Source organism: Phacochoerus africanus, chromosome 16 (genome assembly GCF_016906955.1).
Source record: "Phacochoerus africanus isolate WHEZ1 chromosome 16, ROS_Pafr_v1, whole genome shotgun sequence".
Classification (NCBI taxonomy): domain Eukaryota; kingdom Metazoa; phylum Chordata; class Mammalia; order Artiodactyla; family Suidae; genus Phacochoerus; species Phacochoerus africanus.
Genome location: NC_062559.1, coordinates 42952334 through 42980182, shown reverse-complemented (window position 1 = coordinate 42980182; position 27849 = coordinate 42952334). Strand labels below are relative to the sequence as shown.

At 49.4% G+C, this 27849-nt stretch overlaps 2 protein-coding genes across 3 annotated transcripts in view; one reads left to right on the top strand and one right to left on the bottom strand.

Moving 5' to 3' along the window:
* WIPF3 (WAS/WASL interacting protein family member 3) overlaps positions 1 to 3877 on the top strand; it is a 34302-nt gene extending 30425 nt beyond the window's left edge. The window contains exon 8 of the mRNA XM_047763126.1: positions 1709 to 3877. Coding sequence (XP_047619082.1) covers positions 1709 to 1732 — 24 coding nt within the window. The 3' untranslated portion in view covers positions 1733 to 3877. The remainder of the gene's footprint in view (positions 1 to 1708) is intronic.
* A 7425-nt stretch (positions 3878 to 11302) lies between these two features.
* SCRN1 (secernin 1) overlaps positions 11303 to 27849 on the bottom strand; it is a 58967-nt gene continuing 42420 nt past the window's right edge. The window contains exons 4-8 of one of the 2 annotated variants that reach the window (XM_047763577.1): positions 25281 to 25483; positions 23735 to 23929; positions 20872 to 21037; positions 14248 to 14428; positions 11303 to 11565 (exon numbers count right to left, since the gene is read on the bottom strand). In XM_047763577.1, coding sequence (XP_047619533.1) covers positions 11407 to 11565; positions 14248 to 14428; positions 20872 to 21037; positions 23735 to 23929; positions 25281 to 25483 — 904 coding nt within the window. In that variant the 3' untranslated portion in view covers positions 11303 to 11406. Of the gene's footprint in view, positions 11566 to 12762; positions 12974 to 14247; positions 14429 to 20871; positions 21038 to 23734; positions 23930 to 25280; positions 25484 to 27849 lie in introns of those variants that run through there. The other variant, XM_047763576.1, reaches the window with a different exon arrangement.

Here is a 27849-nt window from a genome sequence, read left to right as displayed (position 1 = left end):
AGCAAAGATGCGCAGCTTTTCTGCCATCACGCACAGAAGCGGCTGTGGCCACACGGACCCCTTGGGAATCCTCCTTCCCGCGTTACCGTGGCTTGAGAAGCCGGAGAGAAGAGCTCTGTGATGTGTATAGAATGTAATTCGTGTTCCGTCATCTGCAGAATGTTTCTCACCGCACCCTGCGGCTTCTTTCCCACCCACGTGACCATTTAATTGCTGCCGGCTCCAGGAAGGCTGGGAGGGTCGGGGGACCAGAGCCGTGCCTGTGTGATGAGACAGTCTCTGAAGCAAGGCCCTCGTGCTCACAGGAGGCCACCTGGACAAGGCGTGTGCTCACCTGGGCAGATTTGACGTCTTGCACTGCACGCGACAGGCTCTCATCTCACAGGCCCTTTGTGTCTTCGAAAACATGCCTTCTGGCCGACCCCTGCCTCCTCCCGTTTTCAGAGTGCCATGGGACAGGAGGGTGGCCTACTAGACTGGGACCTCAAGGAAAGGGACATGCATGAGAAGGAAGGGACCAGGTTCCCGGACGCTGGGACGAGTTCCCTGGAGGAAGACAATCGCCCTCCTCCTCCTCATCACGGCTGGTCCAGGAACCGCGATAACCATTCTCAGGTGGTCCTAGGCTCAAAACCAGGTGCACGCTTGCAGGTCAGGGGACGTGTGTGCACAGGCAGAGAGACAGGAAGAAGAAGATAGACAAAGTGGTTAGCAGGCAGGCACCCCACGAGGCGACGGCTGATGTTGACGTTCTTCCTGGTGCATTTCTGCAATTTCTGAATTTCCTGCAATAAAGACACTATTCCTGTGATCAGAAAAAATACACGAATAGCCAAAATAACAGCCCCTACGTGAGGAAGCTCCTTATATAGTTGAGATAACTTGCAGATGTTATTTCATTTGATCCTTTTAGCAGCCCTGTGATAGAAGCTGGAGAGATACCTCTAATGCCATTTCTCCCATATGAGAAAACGGAGCTCCGAGGGGTTAAGGAACTCACTCTAGGTCCCACTCGAAGGCCTCTGACTCCGTGGCCACCGCTGCTTCCTTTCCCTGGCTGGCAAGAGCCGCCAGGGCAGGACTCACCCTCACCGTCAGATGCGACGAGCACACATCTGAGTCCCTGAAGCCCATCAGCGTCTAGTCGAGGAGGGATTGTAAGGCTCTCTTGGGCATCCCGTAGCCGAGGAGATCTTTATGTTTAGCCGGACAACATCTTCATCCATTTTCACTTCAGTGAGACAAAAAGCCATCGCCCAGAGAAAGCGTGGGGTTCCAGCCATGGTGAATGACACCTCGGGGGCTCCTCTTCTGGGGGTGCAGTAGAGGGCCCCAGTGATCCAAACAGGCTGGGGGAGGCCTGAGCTGGGAACCTGCAGGCCCGGTCCACTCCTTCCCGTTGCCTTGTCTTGGAATCACCATCATTTCTTCGCTCCTCTTGAGCTTCCTGCCAAGGGAGTCTGCCGGCGCCAGTCCCTTAAATGTTTATGTGGCATCAGGTCCCCACCTGCCACGAGCTGTGCTACCATCTCTTTTCCACACCCCACCCCACCCCCACCCCCAGGTGACGACCAGCAGCCTGCATAGGATGGGACCCCCAGGCCCTGGCAGCCTTTGTGCGTGAGGGAAAGCGGCGGTGTCCAGCCCCGGGTGGGTCATTTGATGCAGAGTCTTCTGACTCCACCTGGTAATCACTGTGTTTCCACAGATCTCTCTAAAGACACTGCGGTGAGAAGACAGATGAAGCCAACATCCTGTGAGCCACCTGGGGGTCCACATGGCGGGGCGGGTGTCCCCAGCGGCCATCGGACCTCACCTTTCCCAGGCTGTAATTCAGCTGTCACAGAGGCTCGGAATGGAGCATCATTCATTGTAAATACGCGGTTCGCACAGGCTTTAAATCAGTATTATAGCCGACTTTTAGTTGAGTAATTTAAAACACACACACATCACCTCTCCATTTTTTTAAATGCATCTTAGCATTCATCTGGCAACACAGATGAAAACCCTGTCCCCACCGCATGGAGTCCATTCCATGGCTGTAAATAAGCACCCAGGCTGGCCCTCCCTAGATGCGGAACTGTTTTTAGAAGATCCGTAGTTTCCCAAAGACCTGGTATCCACCACGGCTTCTTACTGGCATGAATTTACATCCTCATCACACAGACTGCAAAATCCAACCAGGTGATGCCTTAAGGTGACACAGCTCGCAGAGAGTGGTGTGACAGTGCCACACGGCCTCCGGGGAAGGAGATGCCCCGTCTCACCTCCGTCTTGCTGTCCAGGGCTGCTTCTGCTGCCTGATATAAATACAACACAAAGCAAAGGCAAGGCCCACCCCAGGGCCCCTTTGGAGCCGAAAGATCTTACAAGTAGCCAATGCTCTGACTGTTTACAGTGCCCCTCGTGCCCCAGCCTCCGCAACTCCCCTCCTGTCCCTCCAAGTCCCCAGTGCCCCCCTGGCAGCCAGGGTGAGGGGGGCTGCAGGAGATGTCAGTATTTGCCCCCCAACTGAGAAACCTATGTAAGTCACTATTAGAGTCTATTGCTTATTCTATTGCAGAGGTCTTCCCCCTGCCCCCCACCTGCAGGGTTTTCCTGGAAACCCTGAAATATATTCCGAAATATCTGCCTCAGGTATCAGGGACCCCCCCCCTCCCCCGCCCAAGTCACCCTTAGGGAACCTGGCTCCACCCATCAGGCCAAAGCCAGCTCCCTTCTGAGCCGGAGAGACCCTAGCTGGTCTGAGTTCCCCGGCCCCTGGGCCCCTGCGGCAGCGCCCCTGCGGGTGAAGGAGCGCACAGGCTCAAGCAGCCCTGAATGTGGAAAGGGTCATGACTAGCCCCAGCCCGGTGACCTGTGACCCCTTCTCACACACCCTTTTTCTGGAAGGGGCAAAGGGCCCACAGGGTGTTTCTGCTTCCTCGCTGGCTCCAGAGGTTCCCCATTCTTAGAAGGAAACAGACTGATCCCTGGGTTGTGCTCAAAAATAGCTGCAGATTAAAGGAAATCAGGGCGGGAGAGGTTGGGAAGAGCAGTGACGAAATAAGTTTCCTTCTCAACAATCCGCCCATGCAACTCACATCTCATGGATATCAGGCCCGGACCAAGCCATCTGTAAAAGGTAGACGGTTGGCAGGGTTTTGGCAAACATGTGACTGCACCCACCTAGCTGCTGTCCACGGTGGAGCTGGTGCCCTCCAACATTGTGCTTTCTCGTTGCAGCCAGAAGCAGCGAGCAAGGTCACGTTCCCTTCCCTGGGGAGTACATCATGCCAAATTGTATCTGCTCATCAGCTGTGGGCATAAGCTGATGCATTTGATTGGTCCTGCAAGGTTTCCAAAAGGTCAGAACTTCATTATTATAACACTATCCACTCCACTTCCCTCCCGGTTATACAAAATAATTACAAGGGTTTTAATTATCGTGATTAGGAAGGCACCAGACCAAGGCAGTTCCATCTTCAGAGTAGACTACTTGCCTTGATAAGATGTTACACATTCATGTTCTGTGCCACGGGGATGGAAATTCAAAATAAAATCATTCAAGGACAGAGGAAAGGAATGAGCAGAAACCAAAAACCACAATTAGGGAGAAATCCCAGGAATCTGGCATCTCTTCCCTAGACCCATCACTGCCTTCTTGCCCTCTCAACTCTGGTGGTGTCCACAGGACAAAGGCTTAGCCCCTGGCCCACAGTCTCCAATGCAGAGGCATCGAGTCACAGCGCCCCTACCATCCTCGCATCTCCCCGCTGGCACTGTTATCTGTGACTCCCCTGGTGTTTCACGTGTCTTTTCTATTTATTGATGTTCCCTCTGCAGATTCATTTCTTTGTACCCAACAAACTTTAATAAATGGGAATGCTTCCAGTCATTTGCTTGTCCAATTCCATCAATGGTTCCCAGTACCAGTCTAAGCCACCCGTTTCTAAGGATCATAAGGGCTAATGCGACACACTGACACAGGGGCCACCACTTTCCATAAAGGTCTGTGTCAGAAACGAGGCCTGGAGTTCCCATTGTGGCTCAGCGGAAACAAATCTGACTGGGAACCATGAGGTTGTGGGTTCGATCCCCGGCTCTGCTCAGTGGGTTGAGGACCCGGCGTTGCTGTGAGCTGTGGTGTAGGCCGGGGGCTCCAGCTCCAATTGGACCCCTAGCCTGGGAGCCTCCATATGCTGCAAGTGCGGCCCTAAAAAGACAAAAGAAAAAAAAAAAGGGAAATGAGGCCTTTCATTTTTTAGCTGAAATTTCTAACTACAGAATGTTCTCCTGACTTTTGTGGCTAACTGAACTCATGATGGGTATTTGGGCAAACCAGCTGAGGGAGCAGCTTTCTCAAAAGCATCTTGTAAAAAGTAGGTAACACTACATTTATTTAGTTTTATTAATATAAGACGCGCAGAGCGTTGCTTACAAATTTTATGAGCTTGTGTTAAAATGGAACAGCTTTCAACCTAAGTTGCACTCAACACTGCCCCCTCTGCTTAGCAAACTCCTCAAAAAATTCCCTAGGGAGTTCCCATCATAGCTCAGCGGTAATGAACCCAACTACTATCCATGAAGATGCAGGTTCGATCCCTGGCCTCACTCTGGGTTAAGGATCAGGCGTTGCTGTGAGCTGTGGTGTAGGTCACAGATGCAGCTCAGATCTACCATTGCTGTGGCTGTGGTGTAGGCTGGCAGCTGCAGCTCCGATTTGACGCCTAGCCTGGGAACTTCCATATGCCACGGGTGTGGCCCTAAAATGATAAAAAAAAGTCTTAGGTAGAACAGTATCGTCTCCATCTCCATCAGGGTGTTTTAGGTGCTCTGTTTGGAATGTGGTACAGGGAGATGAGGTTTACCTGATAGGTCATTTGGCTTCAGGGAAAACATGGGTCTGAATCTCTGTTTTGCATCTTACAAATTTACGGAAGTACCAAGTTTAACCAGTTTATGCCTCAGTTTCCTCATCTGTAAAATGGGAGCATAAATATGTATGTAAGCATATAGTTGTGAAGATAGAATAACATAACACCTGGGCAAGCCCTTAACCCTTGGGTCACAACAGACCCAGGTATCAGCATGCATGTGTGCCTGCACACACACACACACACACACACACACTCTCTCTCTCTCTCTCTCTCTCTCTCTCTCTCTCAGAGAAGCAGTTTGCTAATTACACACAGAGTCACACAGGGCTCTCATTGGCTGCATCCCAGGAGTTCCATTCAGATGAACTACCCAGATCACCAGCTCTGCTGTTGGATAACAAGGAGAGAGCACTAATTAAAATTCATAGATGCTCCTGAAATAAATATCATCTAGAAAGTGATTTCAAAGTTAGCTGCTACACACTTTGCATCTGAGTTAGTTAAGGACTTGACTTGCCTTATTGGCTGTCATATTAATGGAAGCACAGATAAGTTCTTTCATGACCCAAAGGGCCCGACTGAGTGGAGGAGAAAAGCAATGGCCCAAGATAAGTGACAAAGTGGATCATGAACTTGAAAGCCGTTGACTGTGGAGGTGGGTGAAGTGGCCATAGTTCTAGGCCCCCCTGATGGAGTTTCGGGTGGGACAGGTGGGGCCTAAAGGGGAGTGGGGAAAGCTTAATGGAGAGAAAGGGCTGTGGACTCCAGTAGCAAGTTCCAAATGCTGAGACCTTCCCCCAGGAGGCTTTGGCATCCTTCATGAACCTGTTCTGTTATGAATCGAATTGCATCCTCCAAAAGTTCATGTGTTGAAGTCCTAACCCCACACCTCAGAAAGTGACCTTATAGGGGGAGAGAGTTGTTGCAGGTGTCAGCTGAGGTCCTGCCAAGTCCAGTGTGACTGGTAAAATGGGGAAATGTGGACACAGACACACAGGGAGGGTCGTATGCAAAGAGGAAGAGAGAGACCAGGGCGATGCTTCTCCAAGCCAAGAGATATGGGGGATGGCCAGTAACCACCGGAAGCCAGCTGAGAGGCATGAAACAGCCCTCAGAGGGAGCCAGCCCTGCCAGCACCTTGATCTTGGACTTTAGCCTCCAAAACTGTGAGAGAGAATCCATTTGTTGTTGAGGCCACCCAGTTTGCGGTCCTTTGTTAGGGCAGCCCCAGCCAACTCATACATTCTCGGTTACTTTGGAGTCTTGCAGTTTATGAAAAAAAAAGAGCTGACAATAAAAGATTAAAGAGTCAGCAGCTCCTTGGCGTGTAAACAGGGCTGACATCCACTCTGACCTTGGCAGAGGTCACGCGTTGCCAGTGGTTAAGTCCTGTTTTCACGAACAAGACATTTAGTTGCAGTTACCTGTCACGTGGAGACAAAATCATGGAAGCAGTCTGGCGTTTCTAGGTCACAAGAGGGGAGAGAGCTGGGTTTTTTTTCTGAAGTGGCATCCTTTCCTCCAGTGGCGCTGCTATGGCTTTAAAATAAAGAGGTTTGTTATAGATGACAACAGCCATTCTGATGACTGTTCTAAATTTGGTAAAATACACACAACAAACTTACCAGAGCTCTTTGATGGCTCAGCCGTTTAAGGATCCAGTGTTGTCCCTGCTGTGGCTCTGGTTCGATCTCTGGCCCAGGAATTTTTGTGTGCCATGGGTGCAGCCAAAAAAACACAAACAACTTACCATCTTGACCACGTTCAAGGGCACAGTCATGTGAAGTACATTCACGGTGTTATATGGCCAGTCTCTAGAACTCTCTTAGCAGCTTGCAAACCTTAAACTCTGTACCCCTTCAACAGGAACTCTTCGTTCCCCTTTTCCCCCAGTCCCTGGCAGCCACCATTCTCTTTTCCGGCTCTCTGAGATTGACTGCTCTTGGTACCCCCTAAAAGTGGAATCAAATATTTGACTCGTTGAGAGTGGCTTATTTCACTTAGCATAATGTCCTCGAGGCACATCCGTGTTGTAGCATGGGTCAGAACTGCCGTCCTTTTTAAGGCTGAATATTCCATTGCTTGGATTTTGTTCATCCATTCATTCCCTGATGGACACTTGGGTTGCTTCCACCTTGTGGGTATCGTGAATAACACTGCTGTGAACACGAGTGGAAAGATACCTCCTGGAGACCCTGCCTTCCATTCTCTGGGGTCTACTCAAAAGTAAAATTGCTGGATTATATGCTAATTCTACTTTTAATTTTTTTGGAGGAATTTCCATACCAGTTTCCGTATCAGCTGCCCCGTTTTATGTTCCCGCCAACAGTGTGCAGAGTTACAATTTCTCCATATCCTTACCAACATTTATTTTCCTTTTTTTAAATAGTAACCATCCTGATGGGTGTGAAGTGGTATCTTACGGTTTTGTGCTTATTTTAAAGAGTGATTTTATCCACGGAATGGATAAACGGAGGAAATGCTGAACTGGTTGACTTTGCCAAAAATTCCAGCCAGAAAATAACATCCCCTTGATGCATTTCCCATGTTGTGACGGACACCCACACTTATTCACTTACTCATACGTAAGGACACAGGGCATTCATTTCAGTATTTTTTTTTTATTGTATGCTGGATGTATTTAGACACAATTCCAAGAACAAGCGCTGGATGGGGAAGTTATCTGGTTTGCAGATATTTGTACAAAAGGCTGTTAAGACTACACAGTCAGTTCCCACTGCAGGAAAACAGAAAGACTTTCCTTTTTATTATTCTCTGTCCATAGCATTTTCCAGCTCACACATTTAACTTCTCACAGCATGACCGCAAACACGTACAGATTCATCCCCACGAGAAATCAGCCTTGACATCTCGGGACATCTGGATTCAATCAGAAGCACATGTGATACAAACCGAAGGAGGGGATCTGGGACTTAGGAGCATGTGGAATGAAATGCCATGGCAGCAAGGAAGCACAAGGCAGTGATGGCCTGCAGGTCACATGACCTGCCACCCCTCCCCCTCCAGAGAGGACCGGCCAGCTTGGTGGCTTCCCCTCCCTCCTTCCTCTGTGTGCTTCCTCCCAAAAGCTGAGCCCAGCTGGAGACCTTCCCCAGAAATGACCTGCCTGCTTGTCAGTCAGGTATGCGGTTAGTGATTTCGTAACAGACACACTGGTCCCATCTGGCTTTCCTGCTGGGCCAGGCAGGGCTGTGTAACACCTGTACCCATGTGGGATGACATCAGGCAGCAAAGTAGTTTGCCTGGTTGATAATTATTTTTATATGTAATAATTCACCCAATAGTGAAGGAACTTCACTGCTAACGTCTAAGAGGCATACACCTGCTCTGGGAGAGCACTTATCAGAAGGGCTCTAATAATAACACTGTCTTAGGTTACAGGGCACTAAATCACCATAGTTTCAAGTACACACCTAAAATTCCAAACCACCTCCGAGAGCGAAAGAGTACTACTTCTGCTTTGCTAATTTACTGGGCTCCTGCCCCTCCCTGGAGTATGAGCCTTCATGCATGGTGAATCCCACTTACTAACCAAAACTAGCCACCTTATGTTTGGTTGTGGGACGCGGGGGATCGGAAGAGACTCTGTCCTTCACGGCCATGTCTTCTTTCTGCACAAGGCATGCACAGCCCCTGACCCCTCCCCCAAGTCTTAACGGATACACACAAGGTATGCTAGGAGGCTATTTACATACCGACCTTTAAACATGATTTTCATTGTTCATCCTGAACATTCACTTTCCCCACACTGCCTTCAGAAAAGCAATCCCTGGTCAAGAAGGCATCCATGTAATGATAAGCATTTTCCAAAAGCAGAGTCTGTTAGGAGCATTTAGAAACAAACATCTCCCCTGCAACAGTGCACTCAAAATCCAACTACATATTTCAAGCTGTTAATCTAAGTCACTAAAAGCGAGTACAGCCACATCAGCAGATTCTTTGCTCTCTTCTTGTCTTTACCCACAAATCCCAACGCACGAAGAACCGGTCCACCACGATTATTTGGGTTTTAGCTGGACACAGAAGACCTGTGTACAAGCCTGATGGAAGGATCCCAGCCCGGTTGAGCGTCTGCTAGGCTGTGCCACGGAAGGGCTGCCACGCCCTCTAGTGATAAAACAGTGGCACCACAATTGTGATGTATCGGCGTCCGCCACGGCAACTCTCAGTTAGACTGCTCTCAACTCTCACTCTCCCTGGGTTGCTGGAGTGAGGTCAATGTCCCTAACAGCTGAAATAGCCAGCATTTTTCCCGCTGCACAGTGGCTGGGTAAGGGCATAAGTCTGGCTGGGTTATCCATGACCTTTCTTTGGCCCATAATAATGAAAGCAGGCCTCTGTGTAATTTATTCTCACTAGACTTCTTTTGGTCAAACCCCTAGGGTATCTCAGACATGCCAGGTCTGATGAAATGTTTCTATAACACACAGAGGTGAGACCACGTGGTGGAAATTTTTACTTTATTTGTTTATCATGCAGAAATTCCCCGGCCAGGGATCAAACCCATGCCACAGCAGTGACCCAAGCCACAGCAGTGACAACACTGGATCCTTAACCAGGGAGCTCCTGTGGTGAGATTTTAGAGTGGCTTTCGGCAGGTGGGCTTAGGAGGGGCTGAGGTACCTATATCATCCTCAAACCTCACCCTTCCCTGCTCAGCAGCTGTACACAGATGCTCTGAGAACAGCCCCCACCTAAGAGGAGACCCTGAGTTCATCCGCAGGGAGAGCCCAGGCCAAACCTGGATGAAACGCAGCAACTCTAAGCCACTGTGAACGGGTGCTGTTCACTCCGTCAGCTCAAATGTTCCTCCCACCTCTCCCTGCTCGTCATCGGTGACTTTACATATAGAATCTGCAGAACTGCTGGGCAGAAAGCTCACCATGCTCTTAGGCCGACACCCTTACAAGGGAGTTAGTAGAAAAAAAGATTTGTTCCAGTGAAACCTGTGACCTCAGTGTCCACATCTGTGCCTGGGGCCTGAGTCCCTTCCAGCTCGCGTGGCCTTTGCTACCCTGCTGCGGAGAAGGAGTCACTGACTCTAAGTCACTTCCAAGACAACTGGCACTCACAGTATTTTCACGTGCAAATGCCTATTGACGGTGGAGTTAATGAGGCCCTTATGGTACAGGGGAGGCTGGAGCAATGAAGCCGCTGTCCCACCACCAGCTGCCGTGTTAACACACACTCGTCATCTCCGCCCCCTTCTATGTCAAGAGTGGTGGAGAGTCTCAATAGCTGGAGGTAAGCCCACCCCCACCCCCACCACCTGCCCACTTCAGCTGCCAGTCTGAAGGCGGCCCCTGGGACACCTGCCGGGCCTGAGGCATAAAGCCAAGGACCAGGGAAAGCCAGGTGCTTCCTCCCAGGCGCTGTGGGATGCAACAGGCCAGGCAGCAAGGGCAGGGGTGGGCCTGTTACCCGGGAGTGAAATGCTTCTCCATCCATCTGCACCCTTGCTGCCCTCTGTCTTCCCAGGGCTGAGCCCATCTGGTCCTCCTCACACGCCTTTCTGGGCTCTGCTGGTGACCCAAATCCTTCACGTGCACACGACGTGGGAAACAAATCAGTTTAATTAAAGTCTCTGCTAAGATAATGGGGAGGCTGCTCAGATTCCAGCTACTCCCATCTAAACAGCCAAGAGCGTCTCCCTTTCTCTCCCTCATTAGTGGAGAAATTTGCAGCTTTGTGGAGTGGAACTCTGCCACGGGGCCATTTAATTAATCCTAAACTAGATGGCGGCAGCCAGGCCCAGGATCAATTCTAGACACAGCCACATCCACGGGCGGCAGCCCCGGGCCTCCTGGGAGAGCCACGCCGTGGTCCGGGGCCATCCTGGCGTGGCTGCCTCTGCATCTCTAAAGCGGGCGGGTCCCCGCTCCCACGGAGGAAGCCGGCCGGGAGTCCACGCACCCACACACGCAAGCACAGTGCACAGAAGCCAGGTTCTTTCGGATCCCCGGCAGCAGGGTGGCCGGGGCCTGCAGCTGAGCCCCCCTTATTCCGTCCCAGACCCAGCTGGAGACGTTTGCATCACGGGCAGGCGCCTAGCGAGAGGGAGACCAGGGGCTCCCCCCGGCACGCACATGGGAGCCCTGGGCCGGACAAAGAAATGCTTTTTGTTCACCTGAAAGAAACCGCTACTGAGAGAAGGAGTAAGACTTGAAAAGCGTTTGCCTTCTCTGCAAACTTGGCCTGTCTTTCAAGGCTTGATGGACTTTGGGTCTCCCATGAAAAGGCTCATGGGTCCATTGTCACTGAAACACAATAAGAGCAGCTTAAGATCCACAGTTAGTCATACACTCGCACAACAGGCAAATGGGATACAGGTTACACCGCAGAAGAGGGGGGGCTACACTGCAGGAAGAGGGGGGCGCTTTGAGATTCGAGGCAGAACACAAGGGAACAGCGTGACCTGGACACATCGGAAGGTTCTCGTTTTACTCAGACGGGAGAGTGGTTTGTCTTGCTGGTAATGTGGTCAGGTGGGAAATTTTCGGTAAGGAGGAGACAGCGAATGCTTACTTCACTTAAAGAACTTAATCTCCGTGTCGACACAGTCATAGAAGAGGTCCGCCACTTCGGCGGGGTCCAGGGGGGCAGAGCTGCTCAGGATCTCCTCCATGGCTTCCAGGCCTTGCTGCTCCAAGTCCAGCATGGTCGTCCTCAGCTTCTGACCTCGCTCCTGAGGACGCACAGAGACAGAGCCATTGCCACGGCTGCTGAAAGCCCCCCAGGGCCTGCCCACCCCATCCAGTCGGTTTCCCACGGCACTGCCACAGGGGCCCGCCCGATGGGATGTGGGCAGGTCACGGCTCTGCCTGGAACACTTGGCCCAGCTCCCGCTGCCCGCGGGAGGAAACCCAGCTCCCAATGGCCCTTCGTGACCTGGGAGGCTTGCTCGTCTCACTCTCGCCATGCCCCCCACCACATCTCCTTTCTCCTCGCCAGACCGAATTAGTGGCAGTCCTCCACCCCCTGACACTCTTCCTGGTCACTGCACAGGCAACCCTGCCCCCCCCCAGCCCCTAAAACACGTGGGCGGCTTGCACCCATCTTCAGGCCCCTTCGAAGGCCTTTCCTCTGGGCTCCCACAGTCCAGGGCCTTTCCTTCTGCCACAGTTGCTCACTTCCTGTCTGGTGATGGTCCGTCTACTTGCCAGTGTCCCCCATGAGACCCCGACCTCCTGAGGAGTGAGAACTGGGCTTAGCTCTAACCTCCAAGGCCTGGGACAGAGGAGGCAGTCCCAATAATGTCTCTCTCTTCTTAAAAAAAAAAAAATTTTATAGCCACACTACTGGCATATGGAAGTTCCCGGCCAGAGACTGAATCCAAGCCACAGCTGCAGCCGGATGCTGTAACCTACTATGCCCAGCCGGGGGTCGAACCCATGCCTCTGCAGCAACCCGAGTCGCTGCAAGCAGATTCTTAACCCACTGCACCACCGTGAGAACTCTATCAATAACGTTTCTCTCTCTCTCTCTCTCTCTTTTTTTTTTTTTTTGGCTGTGCTCACGGCATACAAAAGCTCCAAGGCCAAGGACTGAACCTGCGCCGCAGCAGTGACAATGCTGAGCCCTTAACGGCTAGGTCACCGGGAACTCCAACAGTGGATGGTCACGTGGATCAATGAATACGCATGCGACAGGGCTATCCCCAGTGTACGTTTTTTCTGAGGTGGTGAGGTCTCTTCTTCCAAGTGGGAATCACTCATGCACAGTGGATGACAGTGAAAAGTTTCCAGAGGCCCAATTAGTCCCACAACAGAGAAGCCACTGTCACCACCCATCCACCACTTCCTAATGCTGCCTTCACTCAAACCAACGGTCCTTTCTCAAGTGCAAAGTCCACCCAGCCTCATCCGTCTCATCGCTGGAATTTTGTGTAGGTCATCTCAGAACACACGGCCCTTTCCACCTCTGCCTTCCGTTACCAAATATCCACAAAACCGTGCACCAGGAAGTGGCGTTTTTACCCTCCTGGGGCTTCGTGTCGGCCACCGTCAAAAACACGCACTGTCAGGAACCAGTGAGGGCCGCCCTGGACTGAGCTCCCCGTGGTGCAGCGGCAGCATCTCGGTGCCCCGGAAACACTGGGGAGGAAGGACGGTGTCAAATAGCTGTGTGACTTACACGTCAGAATGGCCACTTCTGGGCAAAGAAGAGCGAGTTCTGTAAACAGGGAGACTGCCCTTCTCAGAGATACTTTCTGAATTCACTTGGATTTCCTTTTTTTTTTTTTTTTTGTCTTTTTAGGAAGCCACGCACAGAGGCATGTGGAGGTTCCCAGGCTAGAGGTGGAATCAGAGCCGTAGCCACCAGCCTACTCTGCAGCCACAGCAACTTGGGATCCAAGCCACGTCTGCGACCTACACCACAGCTCACAGCAACACCGGATCCTTAACCCACTAAGCGAGGCCAGGGATCGAACCCACAGCCTCATGGTTCCTAGTCAGATTCGTTACTCACTGAGCCACGACGGGAACTCCATACCTGCCTAACATTGTTCTTCCTCTATTGATGCGAAAGGCATTGCACCAATGTTCTTATAAGACGCCCCTTTCTTCAGGACAAACCGGACCTTTACAAGGTGCTCAGTGCCCGTGGGAAGCAGATGAACATCTAACAACCCCGTTCCCTCCTACTTCCTTCGGCAAAAGAGAGGCTTTGGTTTTCTGGGCTAGCCCATTGCGAATGGCTGCTGTGGGCATATACTGAGCGTTTGTCTTGTTTGAATTGATGTCTTGTAACTTCATTAACCAAAAAGGATTGAGGAGGGAGGGTTGCCCTTTGGAGAATAACTATTTCAAAAGTAGGAACTTTTTTAAAAAGGCTTTTTTGTGAAGGAAAATATACGTAACGTAAAATGGGCCACTTTAGCCACTGAGAAGTGGACAGTGCCTGACATAAATACATTCGCACTGTTGTTCAACCACCACCATCCACCTCCAGAACTTTTTTGAAGAATCCCTTTTTTAAAAACAGCAAATGACTGCATCTCTAAAGTGTCACCATCAGAGGCAACTTTTTAGGCCCAGAAGCATTCAAACAATTTTTCACAGCAGAAAAGCAGTTTTCCCGACGAGAACTGCACATTTCTGTTATTCCCAGGTCGACAGTAGATGAAAGAGCTACTCTTAGCCCACTGAGTTCTAGAACAACATTGAAAGCAGAGGCTTGGTTTGGTTGGCTTTCGAGAGACTGGATGGAGCAAATACCACCAAAGTCGCAGGAGGGGCTCGGGACCCTGGGTCCCTGGGGGCTGACTTGCTAGAGGGGAGGGAAACGATGGGTTTGCCAATGATCCCCCTGCTTCGCTTCGGGCGACCTCGCCACCCCCCGCCCCCGGGGCCACGGCCAGGCTCACCTCGTCACTCTCGATGATGGCCCGAGCCCACTCGTGGGCCTTGTACAGCTCGTGCCGGCGGTCTGGCTTCTCCTGGAACCGGGGCTCCTTTCTGGCCGGGTCGTCGTCCCCAAAGCAGGGAGACTGTGCTTTGGGGACGAGTTTTACATCATCGACAAAGATGAAAGGCTTGAATATGGACCTGGAGAGAAAGAGAGGTGGCTTGAGGACACCAGCGGCTGACCCTTCAGCAAACATGCCCTGAGCCCACTCACGGGGGTGGCAGCAGGGGTGGGGGTGCTCAGCCAGAGTCACACCTGCATGTTTCGGTAACCATTTTAGGAAAACGAAGTGCTGTTCATAAGCTGCACATTCTTCTATGTAGGGCAAGGAGACATCGAAACAGAGCAGCTTTGTTCTGCAAAGGCCATTTGAGAGTCCCTTTCAGTTACATAAAATAAGGCAAACAGACACGCAGCGTTTGAGAGAAGGGCACAATGGGCCACCGCCCTGAGCTGGTCTCTCTCTGCCACGGTCTGTGAAAAGGGTCCTCCTGCAAAGACGGGGTGTGAGACCCCCATCTTTCTTTTTTTAAGGGTCTACCTTATTTGCAAATGCTTGGAATATCTCTGGCAGACTCAGGGAGGGGACAGATTAAGGCAGATGACAAAAAAAAAAAAAAAAAGAAGAATCCCAAAGGCTCCAGAGAGGGCACCCCACAGAGAAAAGAAGTCTGGTTGGGTGAGAGGACAGCCGAGGGCCAAGGGGTGGCCCGTGCAAGAACTCTTTGATGCAGCTCTTTTGGCAGGAGGGAGGTACCTTTGGGGCCATGGCTGAGTGTGTGTGTGTGTGCGTGTGTATACTTGCGCATACCTGAACACACATCAACACAGTCCCCCTAGATGCATACCCCCCAAAAAAAACAGCTCTGCATCTAAGGAAAGGCATCCTGGGATCCCAAGTCAATGGTGAACACTGGGGAAAGAGCAGAAAGCCTAACTCTGTAGCTAGAAAGACACTGCTGAATCAAAGCCATGCACCTCTGGGCGCCCAGGCACCTCCGGGCTCGGGGGACGCCTGTTTTCAATCACACCGCTTCATCGCCCGTGAGGGGCCCCCCAGAGCAGCCCGGGGACGGCTCTGATGCAGGACACAGCTGAGAGGGCTCCAGAAAGCTGATTCTGCTCTGTCCTCAGAGCGGCCTCGCAGACGGACCTTGAGAGAAGTCACCTGCCCCAGGACTCGCCCTGTCCCCTGGCCCCCCCTGTGGTGTGGTGTGACAGGAATACAGGATGATAGGCCCCAACGGGGAAGGGCTTCTGACGGCAGAGGTCAGCCCAGCAGCTGGTTAACGAGGAGGTTTCAGGGTGGCTGAGCTCCCCTATGGGGCCCCTCATGAAGGACAATTAAACGAAGGAAACCATGAGTGAGGCTCAAGGAGGCCCCGTCACTGCACCTGCCAGCTCTCACTGGGACGAACGGAAGGTCTGAGGCACAGAGAGGGCTGACATGAACAGCACAGGCTCGCAAGGTCTGTCTCAGGGTCTGCAGGATTTTAGCCCAGGGTGACCCCCGAGCCACAGCCTAGAACCGGGCTTCACTGGAGGCAGCTCTGCCTGCTCTGCCCTTTTTACTTCTGCCTAAAACTCTGAGCTGGATGCATCAAGCCAGAGTAAAAAAACCCTATTTTCCTCTCATTTCTTTCTTCCTTTGGGAAGGAAAACAAAATTATCATGAAAGAGTCTAACATTTTGTGGTGTTCATTTTCAAAGAGCTTTTTTTTCATTCAATACTCATGGATTTCATTCAATCAGTCAGTCAACATGGGTCCAGTGTTGAGTATCAGGTACTATTCTAGGGACTAGGGATATAGCAATGAACAAGGCAGGGCAAAAGCTTCTGTCCCACTTTACAGGTGAGCTGACCGAGGCTCCCAGAGGCTCCGTGCCTTGTCCCCAGGCACATTCCTAATCCACGCCAGATACAGAACTAAATTCAGAACTTCTAAACCTAAAGTCATTCCCCCCTCCCCACTACCTCTCACTCTTATCTCCTTCTGTGTTTTTTGGTTTTCATTTTGTTTTGTTTTTAACATACATACATCCTGCTACTGCAGAAAAGGAAGACAGCCTTTGTGCTTTGGGATTTAGAATGTTAGTATCCGTGGCCAGTTTACACTTCTGGCTTCAAACATGGCTCTGTTCTTACTGAAGGTGCAGAAACTTCCCAGGCGACCACGCCAGGCTTGTCCCACACCCTGGGGTCCCCTGGTAGGGGCGGGGAGGTCTGCTGGCACCGAACAGAGCAGCACAAAGGCTCCTGCTTGGAGGAATCTGCTAGCCTTTGAACCAACCCCAAAAGAGCCCCCAAACACCAGTTTCTCTCAATCGCAGGCATCCATCGCTCTGAAGGGTTCACTCCTGGGTCAGACCAGACACACGGGGAGTCACTGTAATCACACAGTCAGAGCCACATCTGGCTGAGAGCAGACCTATCCGTGAAGGGGTTTTTCTATCTAGAGGGAAAGGGAACTAGTAGTTTGGAGCATGAGACACCCTTAGGGCTGGACCCAGATACTCCAGGGGGGTTGAAAAGTCAAAAGCGTGGGGTAGGAGAGAAGGCAAAGAGAGTGTTGGGAGAACTGGGTACGAGATCGAGGGGAAGCTACTATATACAGGCCCTCAGCTCTGTGTCTGCCCCTGCAGGCTGTCCCCTCCGCCCCCAACCCCCACTCCTCTCCCACACCCCTACCCCCTGCACACCTCCAAGGGCTGCATTTACACAAACAGTGTCTATGGCCCAAACCTTATCTCCAATAACAAAAAGGTGCCACTTGTCACTAACACTTGAATGTACCGGATGAGCTGGTCTCAGCTGATACAATGTAGCCTGGGAGAAGAGGAACGAACGAACACACACACACACTCCCCAGGCCCTTTGCATCTCCCCAGCTCCTTGCCATTAAAATAGGTCAAACACCCTATTTTCCTAGAACTGCCTCTATTCTGTCTCCCAGGCTGAAGTACACAGATTGATGCAACTAAAGAAATGGATCGGGAAAGAGCCTTGTAATATTTAAAATGAAAAAATGTTTAATTCTCTCCTCGTGCTTTATCGATCCTGTATCTTGAGTATTTGAGTGTTTTCTCAGAGGTGGGGGCGGGGCCCTCGGTGATGAAAACAAGAAGCCCTAATTCACGGTGTCCGCCAATGTTTGAGGGATAAACTCACCTGTTGTGGCCCGTTTTAAGCTATGTGATGCCACGTGACTTCCCTGAACACAGAGCTGGGGAGAGATGCCCCCGCCAGCGCCCACAGCCTCCTGCACATGACAGGACTCAGAACTTGACACGGTCTCAAAACTCGAAGCTACCTCTCTGCCCTTTCCCACCACAATTCTTTTTTGTTTTGTTTTGTTGTTTGCCTTTTCTAGGGCCACTCCCCATGGCATATGGAGGTTTCCAGGCTAGGGGTCTAATGGGAGCTCTAGCTTCCAGCCTACACCACAGCCACAGCAATGCGGGATTCGAGCCGCGTCTATGACCCACACCACAGCTCACCAGATCCTTAACCCACTGAGCAAGGCCAGGGATCAAACCCGCAACCTCATGGTTCCTAGTCGGATTCGTTAACCACTGAGCCACGACGGGAACTCTGCACCACAATTGTTTACATAAGGGAAGTTTTAACAAACACTGGCTTCTGCATAGGCAATGGCCTCCAAAGGTCAGAATCTGTGCGCTAAAGCCAGTTGGTGTCACTGTACGGATGACCGAGGCACCAGCTGACTCAACAGAATGTTAATATGATGGAATCTGCCTTCTCAAGAGAATTCATGAAAGGTCTTTTGCATCTCTCTCTCTCTCTCAAACTCTGACTTTTGCATCTGCTTCCAGCTCTGGAACTTACACATCAGACGGGAGGGAGGAAAGAGGGAGGGAAGGAGGAAGGAATAAAGGGGCTGTGAGAACACGCTATTTTGAGAAAAGGATCTGTCATTAATGCAGTGAGCAAAGAAGTGCTGGAGCAAGTAGAACAATAGCAAGAAAGTGTCCTTTGGTTCCTAACATTATTTGGGAGGATAAATAATACAGCCTCCTCTGATCATAATCTTTTGCAAGTCCAATGCTCGGAAACTATTTCCTGCAAATATCTCTCTAATGTTTTTAGCATTAGCAGAAGCTAGTTAAAACGTCCCCAATTTTATTATCTACAAACCCAAGAGTAGGTAATTACGCTTCCTGCTGAAAAAAATACAAAATGTTGAGCATGCCCAATTACAGAGAAACACCAAAATGTTGAATAGGAGAGGAAAAGAAATTTTATATGACCATTCTGTAGTCACAGTAGGAAATGTAGCTCATTTAACCATAGAAAAGAAAAATGAATGTCTTCCAGGAAGCCCTTAATATCCTTTTCAATTAATTTAACCATGAATAATTTTCTTTTAAAATTACTTGAAATTTTTCAATTGTAGATGTTAGAAGGCTATTTTCTAGCTCATTTTCAGAACTGCTCTAGGCTGTGTACTTTAGCCCAGGAAACAGAATTGCTTTATCTTCATGTCCTTGCATCACGAAGCCCCATCTCCTAAGCACAGTTAGACCAGGTATCTGGACATTGGGGACCAAGGCGTGTGTGTGTGTGTGTGTGTGTGTGTGTGTATTCCTCAGTTCAACCCTCTACTTTAAAGGCTCCTGTCCCCTAAAGAACAATGTCCAATGACCTTGGCAGAGCATTTGAGACACTTTCAAGTGGGGCTCTCTGTGGGCTGGCAGAGAGTGGTAAGGTCAGGGTTCACCAGGGTTGAGGGGGGGTCCAGACATCAGGGAGAGGAAAGGAAAGCTCCAGATCTGTTGGACCAAAAAGAGGGGTGGGAGGGGAACCATGGAACCAAGGGTTCAGGACTGGGAGATAAAATCGGGAGAAAGCAGCAAGGGTCAAACAAATGGCATGTCCTGAAGGGTTGTCTGGAATACTGCTGGGCAGCTGAGGCTTGCTGGCAGAAGCCAGTCGTGGTCTCAGGCCAGGCATGTGTATTTGGGAGGGGGGTGGGGGAGGAAGGTGCAGGATAGATGGAAACAAACTACAATAGGATGCACAGTTGCAACAGGTGCCATGCTGTTTCATGCCTCTCTGCCTTTGCACATGCTGTTCCCTCTACCCAGAATGTCATTCCTGCTTTTAGCACCTAACAAACACTTCTTTTCACAAGACCCAGCGCTCAAGAGTTCCTCCCCTGTGACGCTTCCCTCTCTGTCTCCTTCATGCCACCTCTTCTCTTGGACACACTCTGTCTTTAGTACCCAACAAGCATAATATTTGGTGCACAGCAGGTGCCTAATAAGTGCTTGCTGAATGAATAAATGACTGAATGAAAAAGTAAGCACAGTTAATACTGAATTCAATAGGTCTTGCTAGAAACACCTACTGATGTTGGCCAAAGGGTCAGGAAAGGTACTTGGATTCTCCCCTGAGTCATCTAAGAAACAGTCCCTAGCTGGACACCATCACTGTCGCACATTCCTGAGACAATGAGAGGAAAGTAAATATTTTCAGCTGGAAAGGGAATGAAACCAAACAGCTACGGATTCCCTGGTAGCAAAGTCAAAGATCTGACACCCAATATTCACACAATGATGATGGTTCTCAGCCAACAGAACACCTGAAAGATACCAGAAAACTACCAGAATGGGCAGTGTTCTAGAACTTTCCAGTCCGAGGATCAGACTTCCCTGACAGATTCCTAAGCCTACATTAAAGATTCTGATACAACAGGTTTGGGCCAAGGCTAAAGTTTTCAAAAACACCCCTAAGTGACTCTGATAACGAACAGATTTAGAAATCACTGGATGGTTGTGCCCAAGCTACTGATGTGATTTGTGGGGCATGTGACTGAACATTACCAAGGACAAGGGCTGCTGTCTGCCTGCTAGATCAGAGATGGTCTTAGTAAATAATAGTTAAACCTACTATGCATTTACTTGGATTACTGTATTTAATCCTCCCAACAAGCACATAGAAGTAGGGGCTGGTATTACGTCCATTGCACAGGACAGATACTGAAGCTTGGAGAGGTTAAGGGACTTACCAGCTGCGAAGTGACAGCAGTGGAATTCAGTTCCTAGCAGTTTATTTCAGAGGCTGTGTTCTCAAATACTGTGCAGTACAACCCCTTTGCTGAGCAAATGGGCAGAAAGCAACTCCCTAAAACACCATGTCTTCAAGAACAGACCAGTGAACTTGAAATTGCTTCATTGTGCATTGCGTCTGGACCATTTTGTCCTCTAACTCGTAGGAACTGGCTGTTTTGATCAAGCTTGGGCATTCCTGTATCCCTCTGTCTCAGTAGGTCTTATTTAATCTTTGCATCCCTCCTATATAGCACAAGGCCTGGCCTATAAGATATATTAATACGTATGTGTTGAATTTAAAACAATGTGATTCCATGACTGGGATGAACACTATGTGACCAAAGCCAAGAACTTCCGTTCATCAAAGCTCTCTGTGCTGCACTGGTCAGAGTGAGATGGATTAAAAAAAGTGATTCAGCTCTACAGATGGCGGTACAGGAACTCAGCTGGGATTGCTGGATGGGCTCTTGAGGGAAGCACATGCCGCCTGTGTGACTGTGTTCAGACAAACCTGGAAGGATCGGGGGTCCCAGTGAAGTAGTGAATGCATGGCGAGCTTCTGTTTTGAGGCAGAACAGACACTACACTGGCTGTGGTAAGGAAAGACTCGGAGTCTATACAGACTCCACTGGCTTTGTCCCGTAAGATGTCGATCATAGTCTGCACAGTGATGCTTTCTGTGAAGAAAAAAGAGAGAGAGGGGAGGCAAACTGCTACACAAAATCCACCAATCCTTTCCCTTTTGAGGGAAATTATAGCTGGGAACAGAACTGCCCAAACAAGGACTACATTTCCCAGCTTCCTTTGGGGCGAGGTGTGGCCACATGATAGATCCTGACCAATGAGAGGTGAGCAGAAATGATGTATAACTTTCCCCTCGCATCCATGAAGAGGAATGCTTGTCCTTCACTCTCCCCCCTCCCCTCTCACTGGCTGGGAGATGCCAGTGAGTGGACTGCAAAAGGAAGTCATGTGCTGAGGCAGAATAACCCACCGGCCCTGAACTGTCCATGTAATCTGGAATACAAACATGGAAGAGAGGGAGTTCTCGTCATGGCACAGTGGAAACGAATCCAACTAGGAACCGTGAGGTTGCAGGTTCGATCCCTGGGTTAAGGATCCAGCGCTTCCATGAGCTGTGATGTAGGTCACAGATCCGGCTCGGATCTGGGGTTGCTGTGGCTCTGGCATAGGCTGGCAGCAACGGCTCCGATTAGACCCCTAGCTTGGGAACTTCCATATGCCACAGGTGCGGCCCTAAAAGGACAAAAGAAAAAAGACAAAAAAAAAGGAAGAGAAATAAATTTCCATTTTCTTTAAGCCACATTATTTTAGGGTCTCTTTGTTACAGCACTTAGCAACTCCTCAACTAGTACAATATGCAGTAGAACGATATTCATGAGAAAGTACACAGTTGAGGGAGGTCACCAAGCAAGCTCTCTGGTGGAGTCTTGCTGGGTAGAGTCAGTACTGTATTTGGAGGATGACTTCTCTGCAGTAGGAAATATGCACAGAGAAGTGTCTTGGATATTTAGAGCCATTAGCACTATTGGCTTTGAGTTCAGATATATGGACTAAACAAATCTTTCTGCAGCACAGAATCTTAGTTCTACATTTTCTTCCTCTGTTTACAGTTCACTGAAACACTATCCTTTCAGTCTGTGTTCACAGAGGTCACATCAGAGCACCACACAGAGTAAAGGTGCCTTAAGTTTCACTAGCACAATACATATCCTCTTTGTAAATCTATGAATAACACGTCACACCTAAAAAATATTAACAGTAAGTCCTTGAGTCCTTCAACAACCCAGCATTCAAATTACTTCATTATCTCATAGATGAGTTTATTGATTTAGACCAGGATACATCAGGCTGATAATGTCTCTTAAATCTCCTTTAATTACTACCTTTCATTTTCCCCCCTTGCATTTTACTTGTTGGGCCATTTCTCCTGAAGAGTTTCCCACAGTCTGGACTTTGCAGATGGCATTACTATGTTCATCCATCCTCTGTATTTCTGGTAAACTAACAGCTAGATCCAGAAGCTTCATTGGATTTAGGTTTGATATTTTGACAGGGCTCCTTCACAATTGGTGCTGTATACTTTTATCAAGCTAAGGTTTTTTTTAATTAAAACCTTTTAGAGTTTTTAAGTTCCTGTTTTAAATGGATATCTTCCTACCCAGAATGTATTAGTTATACTCTATAGCAAAAGTCCTAAGTGTTCTTCTAGATTAAGAGTCAGACACCATTTTCTTAAAGAACAAGTCAGGAAATAGTTTAGGTTTATGGGCCATATAATTTCTGCTGTAACTTACCTGTTGCTCAGCTCTGCCATATAGCAGGGAAGCAGTCATAAACAGTAAGAAAATAAATGAGTGTGGCTATGTTCAATGAAACTGTATTGACAAAACTAGGAGCTGCTAATAGGTTAGTTTTCTAGCTCCTGTTCTAAATGACCAAAGGTTTGACTTACAAAACACACATCTCAGAGTTCCCATCGTGGCACAGCAGAAATGAACCCGACTAGGAACCATGAGGTTGTGAGGTTTGATCTCTGGCCTCGCTCAGTGGGTTAAGGATCTGGCGTTGCCGTGAGCTGTGGCATAGGTTGCAGACGTGGCTCGGATCTGGTGTTTCTATGGCTCTGGTGTAGGCCAGCAGCTGTAGCTCTGATTAGACCCCTAGCCTGGGAATCTCCATATGCTGAGGGTGCAGCCTTAAAAAAACAAAAACAAAAAACAAAAAACAAAAAAAACCCCACACATCTCACTAGCAAATATAAAAGGTGGCCATTGTGGTTTGAGTGGAAGGGTTTTCCATTTAGGCACAAAAGTAACAAGCTATCCAGTCACTACATTTACCTAAATAGAGATTCTGAGTAACTGGGTAGAAGATGGAGGGCTTGTGAAGAGAATTCACTTTAACGATTTGGCTCAACAAATGTTCATGGAAAAAAGAACCATAACAGGCATCACAAGAGGATCCTAAGATGAATAAAAGACAGCATCCCTGCCATCAAGACCCAGCCTTCTAAAGGGAGAGGAAAATACAGCGAGAAGATAGGTCAAATATACAAATGCTGAGGTTCAAGTGAGGCTGCAATAAGTATCACAAAGATGCTTTAATGGCATCCGTGTTTAAAAGAGAAATAGAAGCAGGAAACATCCACAGATGAGGAAGCATCATGTAAAAATGCAAGTTGCCGTCTTGGCTGCACAGCAGGGACTTTAGCACAAGTTGGTCTCTGTGTACAAGGTCTATTCCCTACTCTTCTGCTTTGCTCATTCTCCTCTAAGTTCAAACAAGGTCTCTGAAAGAGCTGCAAGATAAAGGATATGAGAAGGAGAATTGGAAGGGATATACGAACTCACCTTCCTGCTTTTCCAAGCTGTCTTTGCCTGAACAGCAGGCTAGATGGTCATCAGATGGAGAAAAAACATCAGAAAAATTGAACTCGTCCTCTCCCGTCCACCAGCCTTGACTCTGAGCATAACTCCTGAGTTCAGGGTGCTCTGCGTCGATCTTAGTCGTGAGTGACAGCTGATTGCAAACGCACCTGACTCCCTCTGTAGAGAATGCAAAGCCCAATTACATAAGAATAGACTTAGAAAGACATGGGGAGGAGGGATAAGTTAGGAGTGTGGGATTAACATATACCCACTACTATACACAAAGTAAATAATCAACAAGGACCTACTGTAGAGCACAGGGACCTCTACTCAACATCCTTTAATGCCCTATATGGGAAAAGAATCTGAGAAAGAATGGATATATGTGTATGTATAACTGTATCATTTTGCTATATACCTGAAACCAACACATTGTAAATCAACTATATGCCAATAAAAATTTTTTAAAAATCAAGAAATGGAAATTACAGGGCATCTCTCCGCTGCAAGTTGCCTTTAACTACAGGGAGAAATCGATTCCATTTTTGAAGAAACAGATGATCCTTGGTCCTCTATTAATCTCTCTCAGAAGGTTTGACCAGTCCTGACTCATTTTATCATATTTTAAATGAGCAACAGTCACTTGATCTGGCTAATGAAACCCCAAGCCTTCACTACTTACAAGGAAAGTAAAAGCTCTGGAAGAGGCGCTGTGCTACTTAAAAATGCCACAGCTCTAGAGACTCCTCCTCCCCAATTTAGTCGCACTCCACCTGAAGGAACAGTTTGCACCAACTATCATCCTAAATACAGAGGTCTTTTTTCTTTTCTTTTCTTTTCTTTCCCTTTTTTAGGGCCCCACCTGCAGCATATGGAGGTCCCCAGGCTAGGGGTCGAATTGGAGCCACAGCTGTCAGCCTACACCACAGCCACAGCAAGGTGGGATCCGAGCCATGTCTGCGACCTGCACCACAGCTCAAGCCAATGCTGGATCCTTAACCCACTGAACGAGGCCAGGGATTGAACCTGCCTCCTCATGGATACCAGTCTGGTGCATTTCCGCTGAACCACAACGGGAACTCCTGGATATTGTTTTTTAAAACATAATATATAATACTTTGCCCACTCAGTTTTTTTCAGGTCTCCACATTTGGGAAAAACACGGTAGTCCTGATAACTAATTGTTTTCAAATAGTGGAATGTGCCTGCAAATATCTGTGTGTCTAGGTGTGTGTGAGCATTTAAGACCCTGTGGGGCTTTGTTTCTATAACTGAGAATTGGGTCCTGCCCGGAATCAAAGAGTCCATAGGAAATGTCAGGAGTGCGCTTTCCCGGCAATGACAGGTTTCGCTGCAGGCTCAGGACACTGCACATTCCTCTCTAGAAGCAGAAGCCCAGAAAGGAGAGGCACAAGCTTAGAGATATAGCCCAGAGAGGCTTTGCAAGAGCCACCTGAATTCTGCAGGTCCAGGAAGCATGGCCTCCGCCCTCCTGTCCTCGAAATGGTCCCCTGCCACCTGCACTCACCCGTGATTTTCTCCGCAGCCCAGTACTTCCCCACGGTCTCCAGCACCCAGGCTTCCTCGCAGTCCACGATCAGATACGCACTTTGGAAGCTGTGGCAGGAGCCTGCATCTTCATAATAATTCCCGCCTTGTCCATGTTCCTCCAGCAAGGCGACGATGACATCCAAGGCTTCTTTAGCTGTTGCGCTTCTCTCTAAACCAAGCCTGCAGGAAGACAACCGCAAGTACATGGCTGTCATTTCGCCCCACCTGATTAGCACCCTGGGGACCAAAGGCCGGGACGAGGCCGAGTTAGGAAGATACGCCAACATGGGCGTCTATGTAAGACACACAGGCCGATACGCGACCAGACGAATAGCACCTGAACTCGGAATGCACAGCTCTCGCACACTGGCTTCAAAATCACGGGGGTGTTTTCCATCTTTGGACACCCCCCCGCCCTTCTACACAGAGAGTCAGGAGCCCAGTGTCTTCATCCTCTTGAAAGGCAGTTCAGGAGGAATCCCATTGTGGCGCAGCAGAAACGAATCCGACTAGAAACCATGAGGTTGCAGGTTCGATCCCTGCCCTCCCTCAGTGGGTTAAGGACCCGGCGTTGCCATGAGCTGTGATGTAGGTCACAGACGCAGCTTGGATCCCACCTTGCTGTGGCTGTGGTGTAGGCCAGTAGCTGTATCTCCAACTCAACCCCTAGCTTGGGAACCACCACATGCCGCAGGAGCAGCCCTAAAAAGCAAAAAGCAAAAAAAAAAAACAAAAACAAAAAAAACAAAGGCCGTTCAGACACCTCTTTCTCTTTTCTGAGTCCCCTGGAACTGGCCAGCTCAGCTCCAGCTCTTAGAGGGACCCCCTCTCTGTGGCTTGTTCTCCCTCCTGCCTCTGGGCAAAAGGCAATGTGTGCCCAGTCCAGCCTTGACTGCTATTACTTTACACCAGGTGGCTTGGTTAGTTGGTAACAGACGTGTTCCCCAGCCAGCTCTTGCCCCCGCACACATAATTCACATACAATCTCATGAGGGGTGGGTGGCTGGTTAGGGCACAATCAATCGTTTTTCTACATATTTTTCCTCCTACCTATCAGCCCACCTCTGCTGGTGGGACTTTCAGCTTCAATCATCCAAAAGGACATGCTTCTCCCACAGTGACACAGCATCTCCTATTAACAGACCCCTTAACACGGGCACAGACACTGCCCTCTGTGTGACCTTGGGCAAGTTACATAATATATTTGAACTTCACCTTTATGTCACCTCTAAAAGAAGTACCAAAAGATAATAAGAAAATAAAAAATGAAAGAAGTACCTACATCACTGAGTACTATGAGGATGGTTTTACGAAATAATGAACATGAAAACACCTAGGGCTGGTGCCCACAACCCAAGCACATGATCGGGAAGTTTCCAGAGGGAGCACAGCGTGGCACAAAAACAAATGACTCAGAAGTAAAGAGACCTCATCTCTAATTCTAGTTCTGCCACCCACTGCCAGTACAATCATAATGTAACCTTTCTGGACCTTGACTGTCTCATCTATAAAGTGAAAGAGGAGGGCACAGAACAGATGCTCAGTAAATATCTCTTCATTCAAATTGGAATTCTGGTGGCAGGAGCATGGAGTCTTAGAGGCGATGGAGGCTGCCAGGATGGCAGCACAGCTCAGCTCTGGGTGTGTTTTCCACCTGAGATGCCATCATTATTAAAATTCACCCAGCTTTCTTTCTGGAGGGACATTTCACTGGGCTGCCCGGGAGAAGAAAAGAGGACGCGATTCCATGCCCCGGACTTATCCTTGCCACAGGCTTATTTTCATAAATAATTACGTATCAATTCATCTGGCGTTTCTCAGTTTAAGCTTATTTAGGAAGCCTTGGTGACAAGGTGATGCACTGAGAAGCTGAAGCCGGAGACGCTAGGGGAGGGATAAAAGAAAGAACTCATTAGAAGACGGAATTAAGAGGGCTTCCTATTGGTCAGGGCCTTCTTCTCCGAAGAGGAGTGGCGGGCACAAGCGCTCACCTTACCTTGAGGACACAGAACAAAAGAGCATATGCTCCGAGGACCTCTCACAGCCTGGGCTGGGCACACAGGAGGGCCCCTTCCTCCTCTCTAGAGGTCCCTGGCGGCCCCTGGTCACACGGCCCCATGCTTATTCCTAGCCCTGCCCTCAGGGCCTTTGCAGGGCCCCTGCAAGCACGTGCCAGGAGCCTGTGAACACCCCTCCAGGGGCAACAGCTCACCTCTGGCAGCAGTGACTTCTCTTCTGCGGTTTCTAACTCACTCTCTTGCTGTTCTGCCAGTGTGCGGCCCACGCTGAGATTCCCAACACCCCCCACCCCCGCCGTGCCCTCCCACACTGACTTTGGTGCCCTCAGAGCATATGGTGTCTGCAGTGGGACCTCAGCCCTCATCCATCAACACAATTCTGATGCTACCCCTCCAGGTCTATGTGGCAAAGATACACGTTAGTCTCACCTGACCCCTCCCACATGGTCTCCCTGCCACTCTGGGAACACAAGGCCCCTGCCAGGGCTGTGATAGACAGAGGGGTCACACCCCCTCCACCAGAGACTC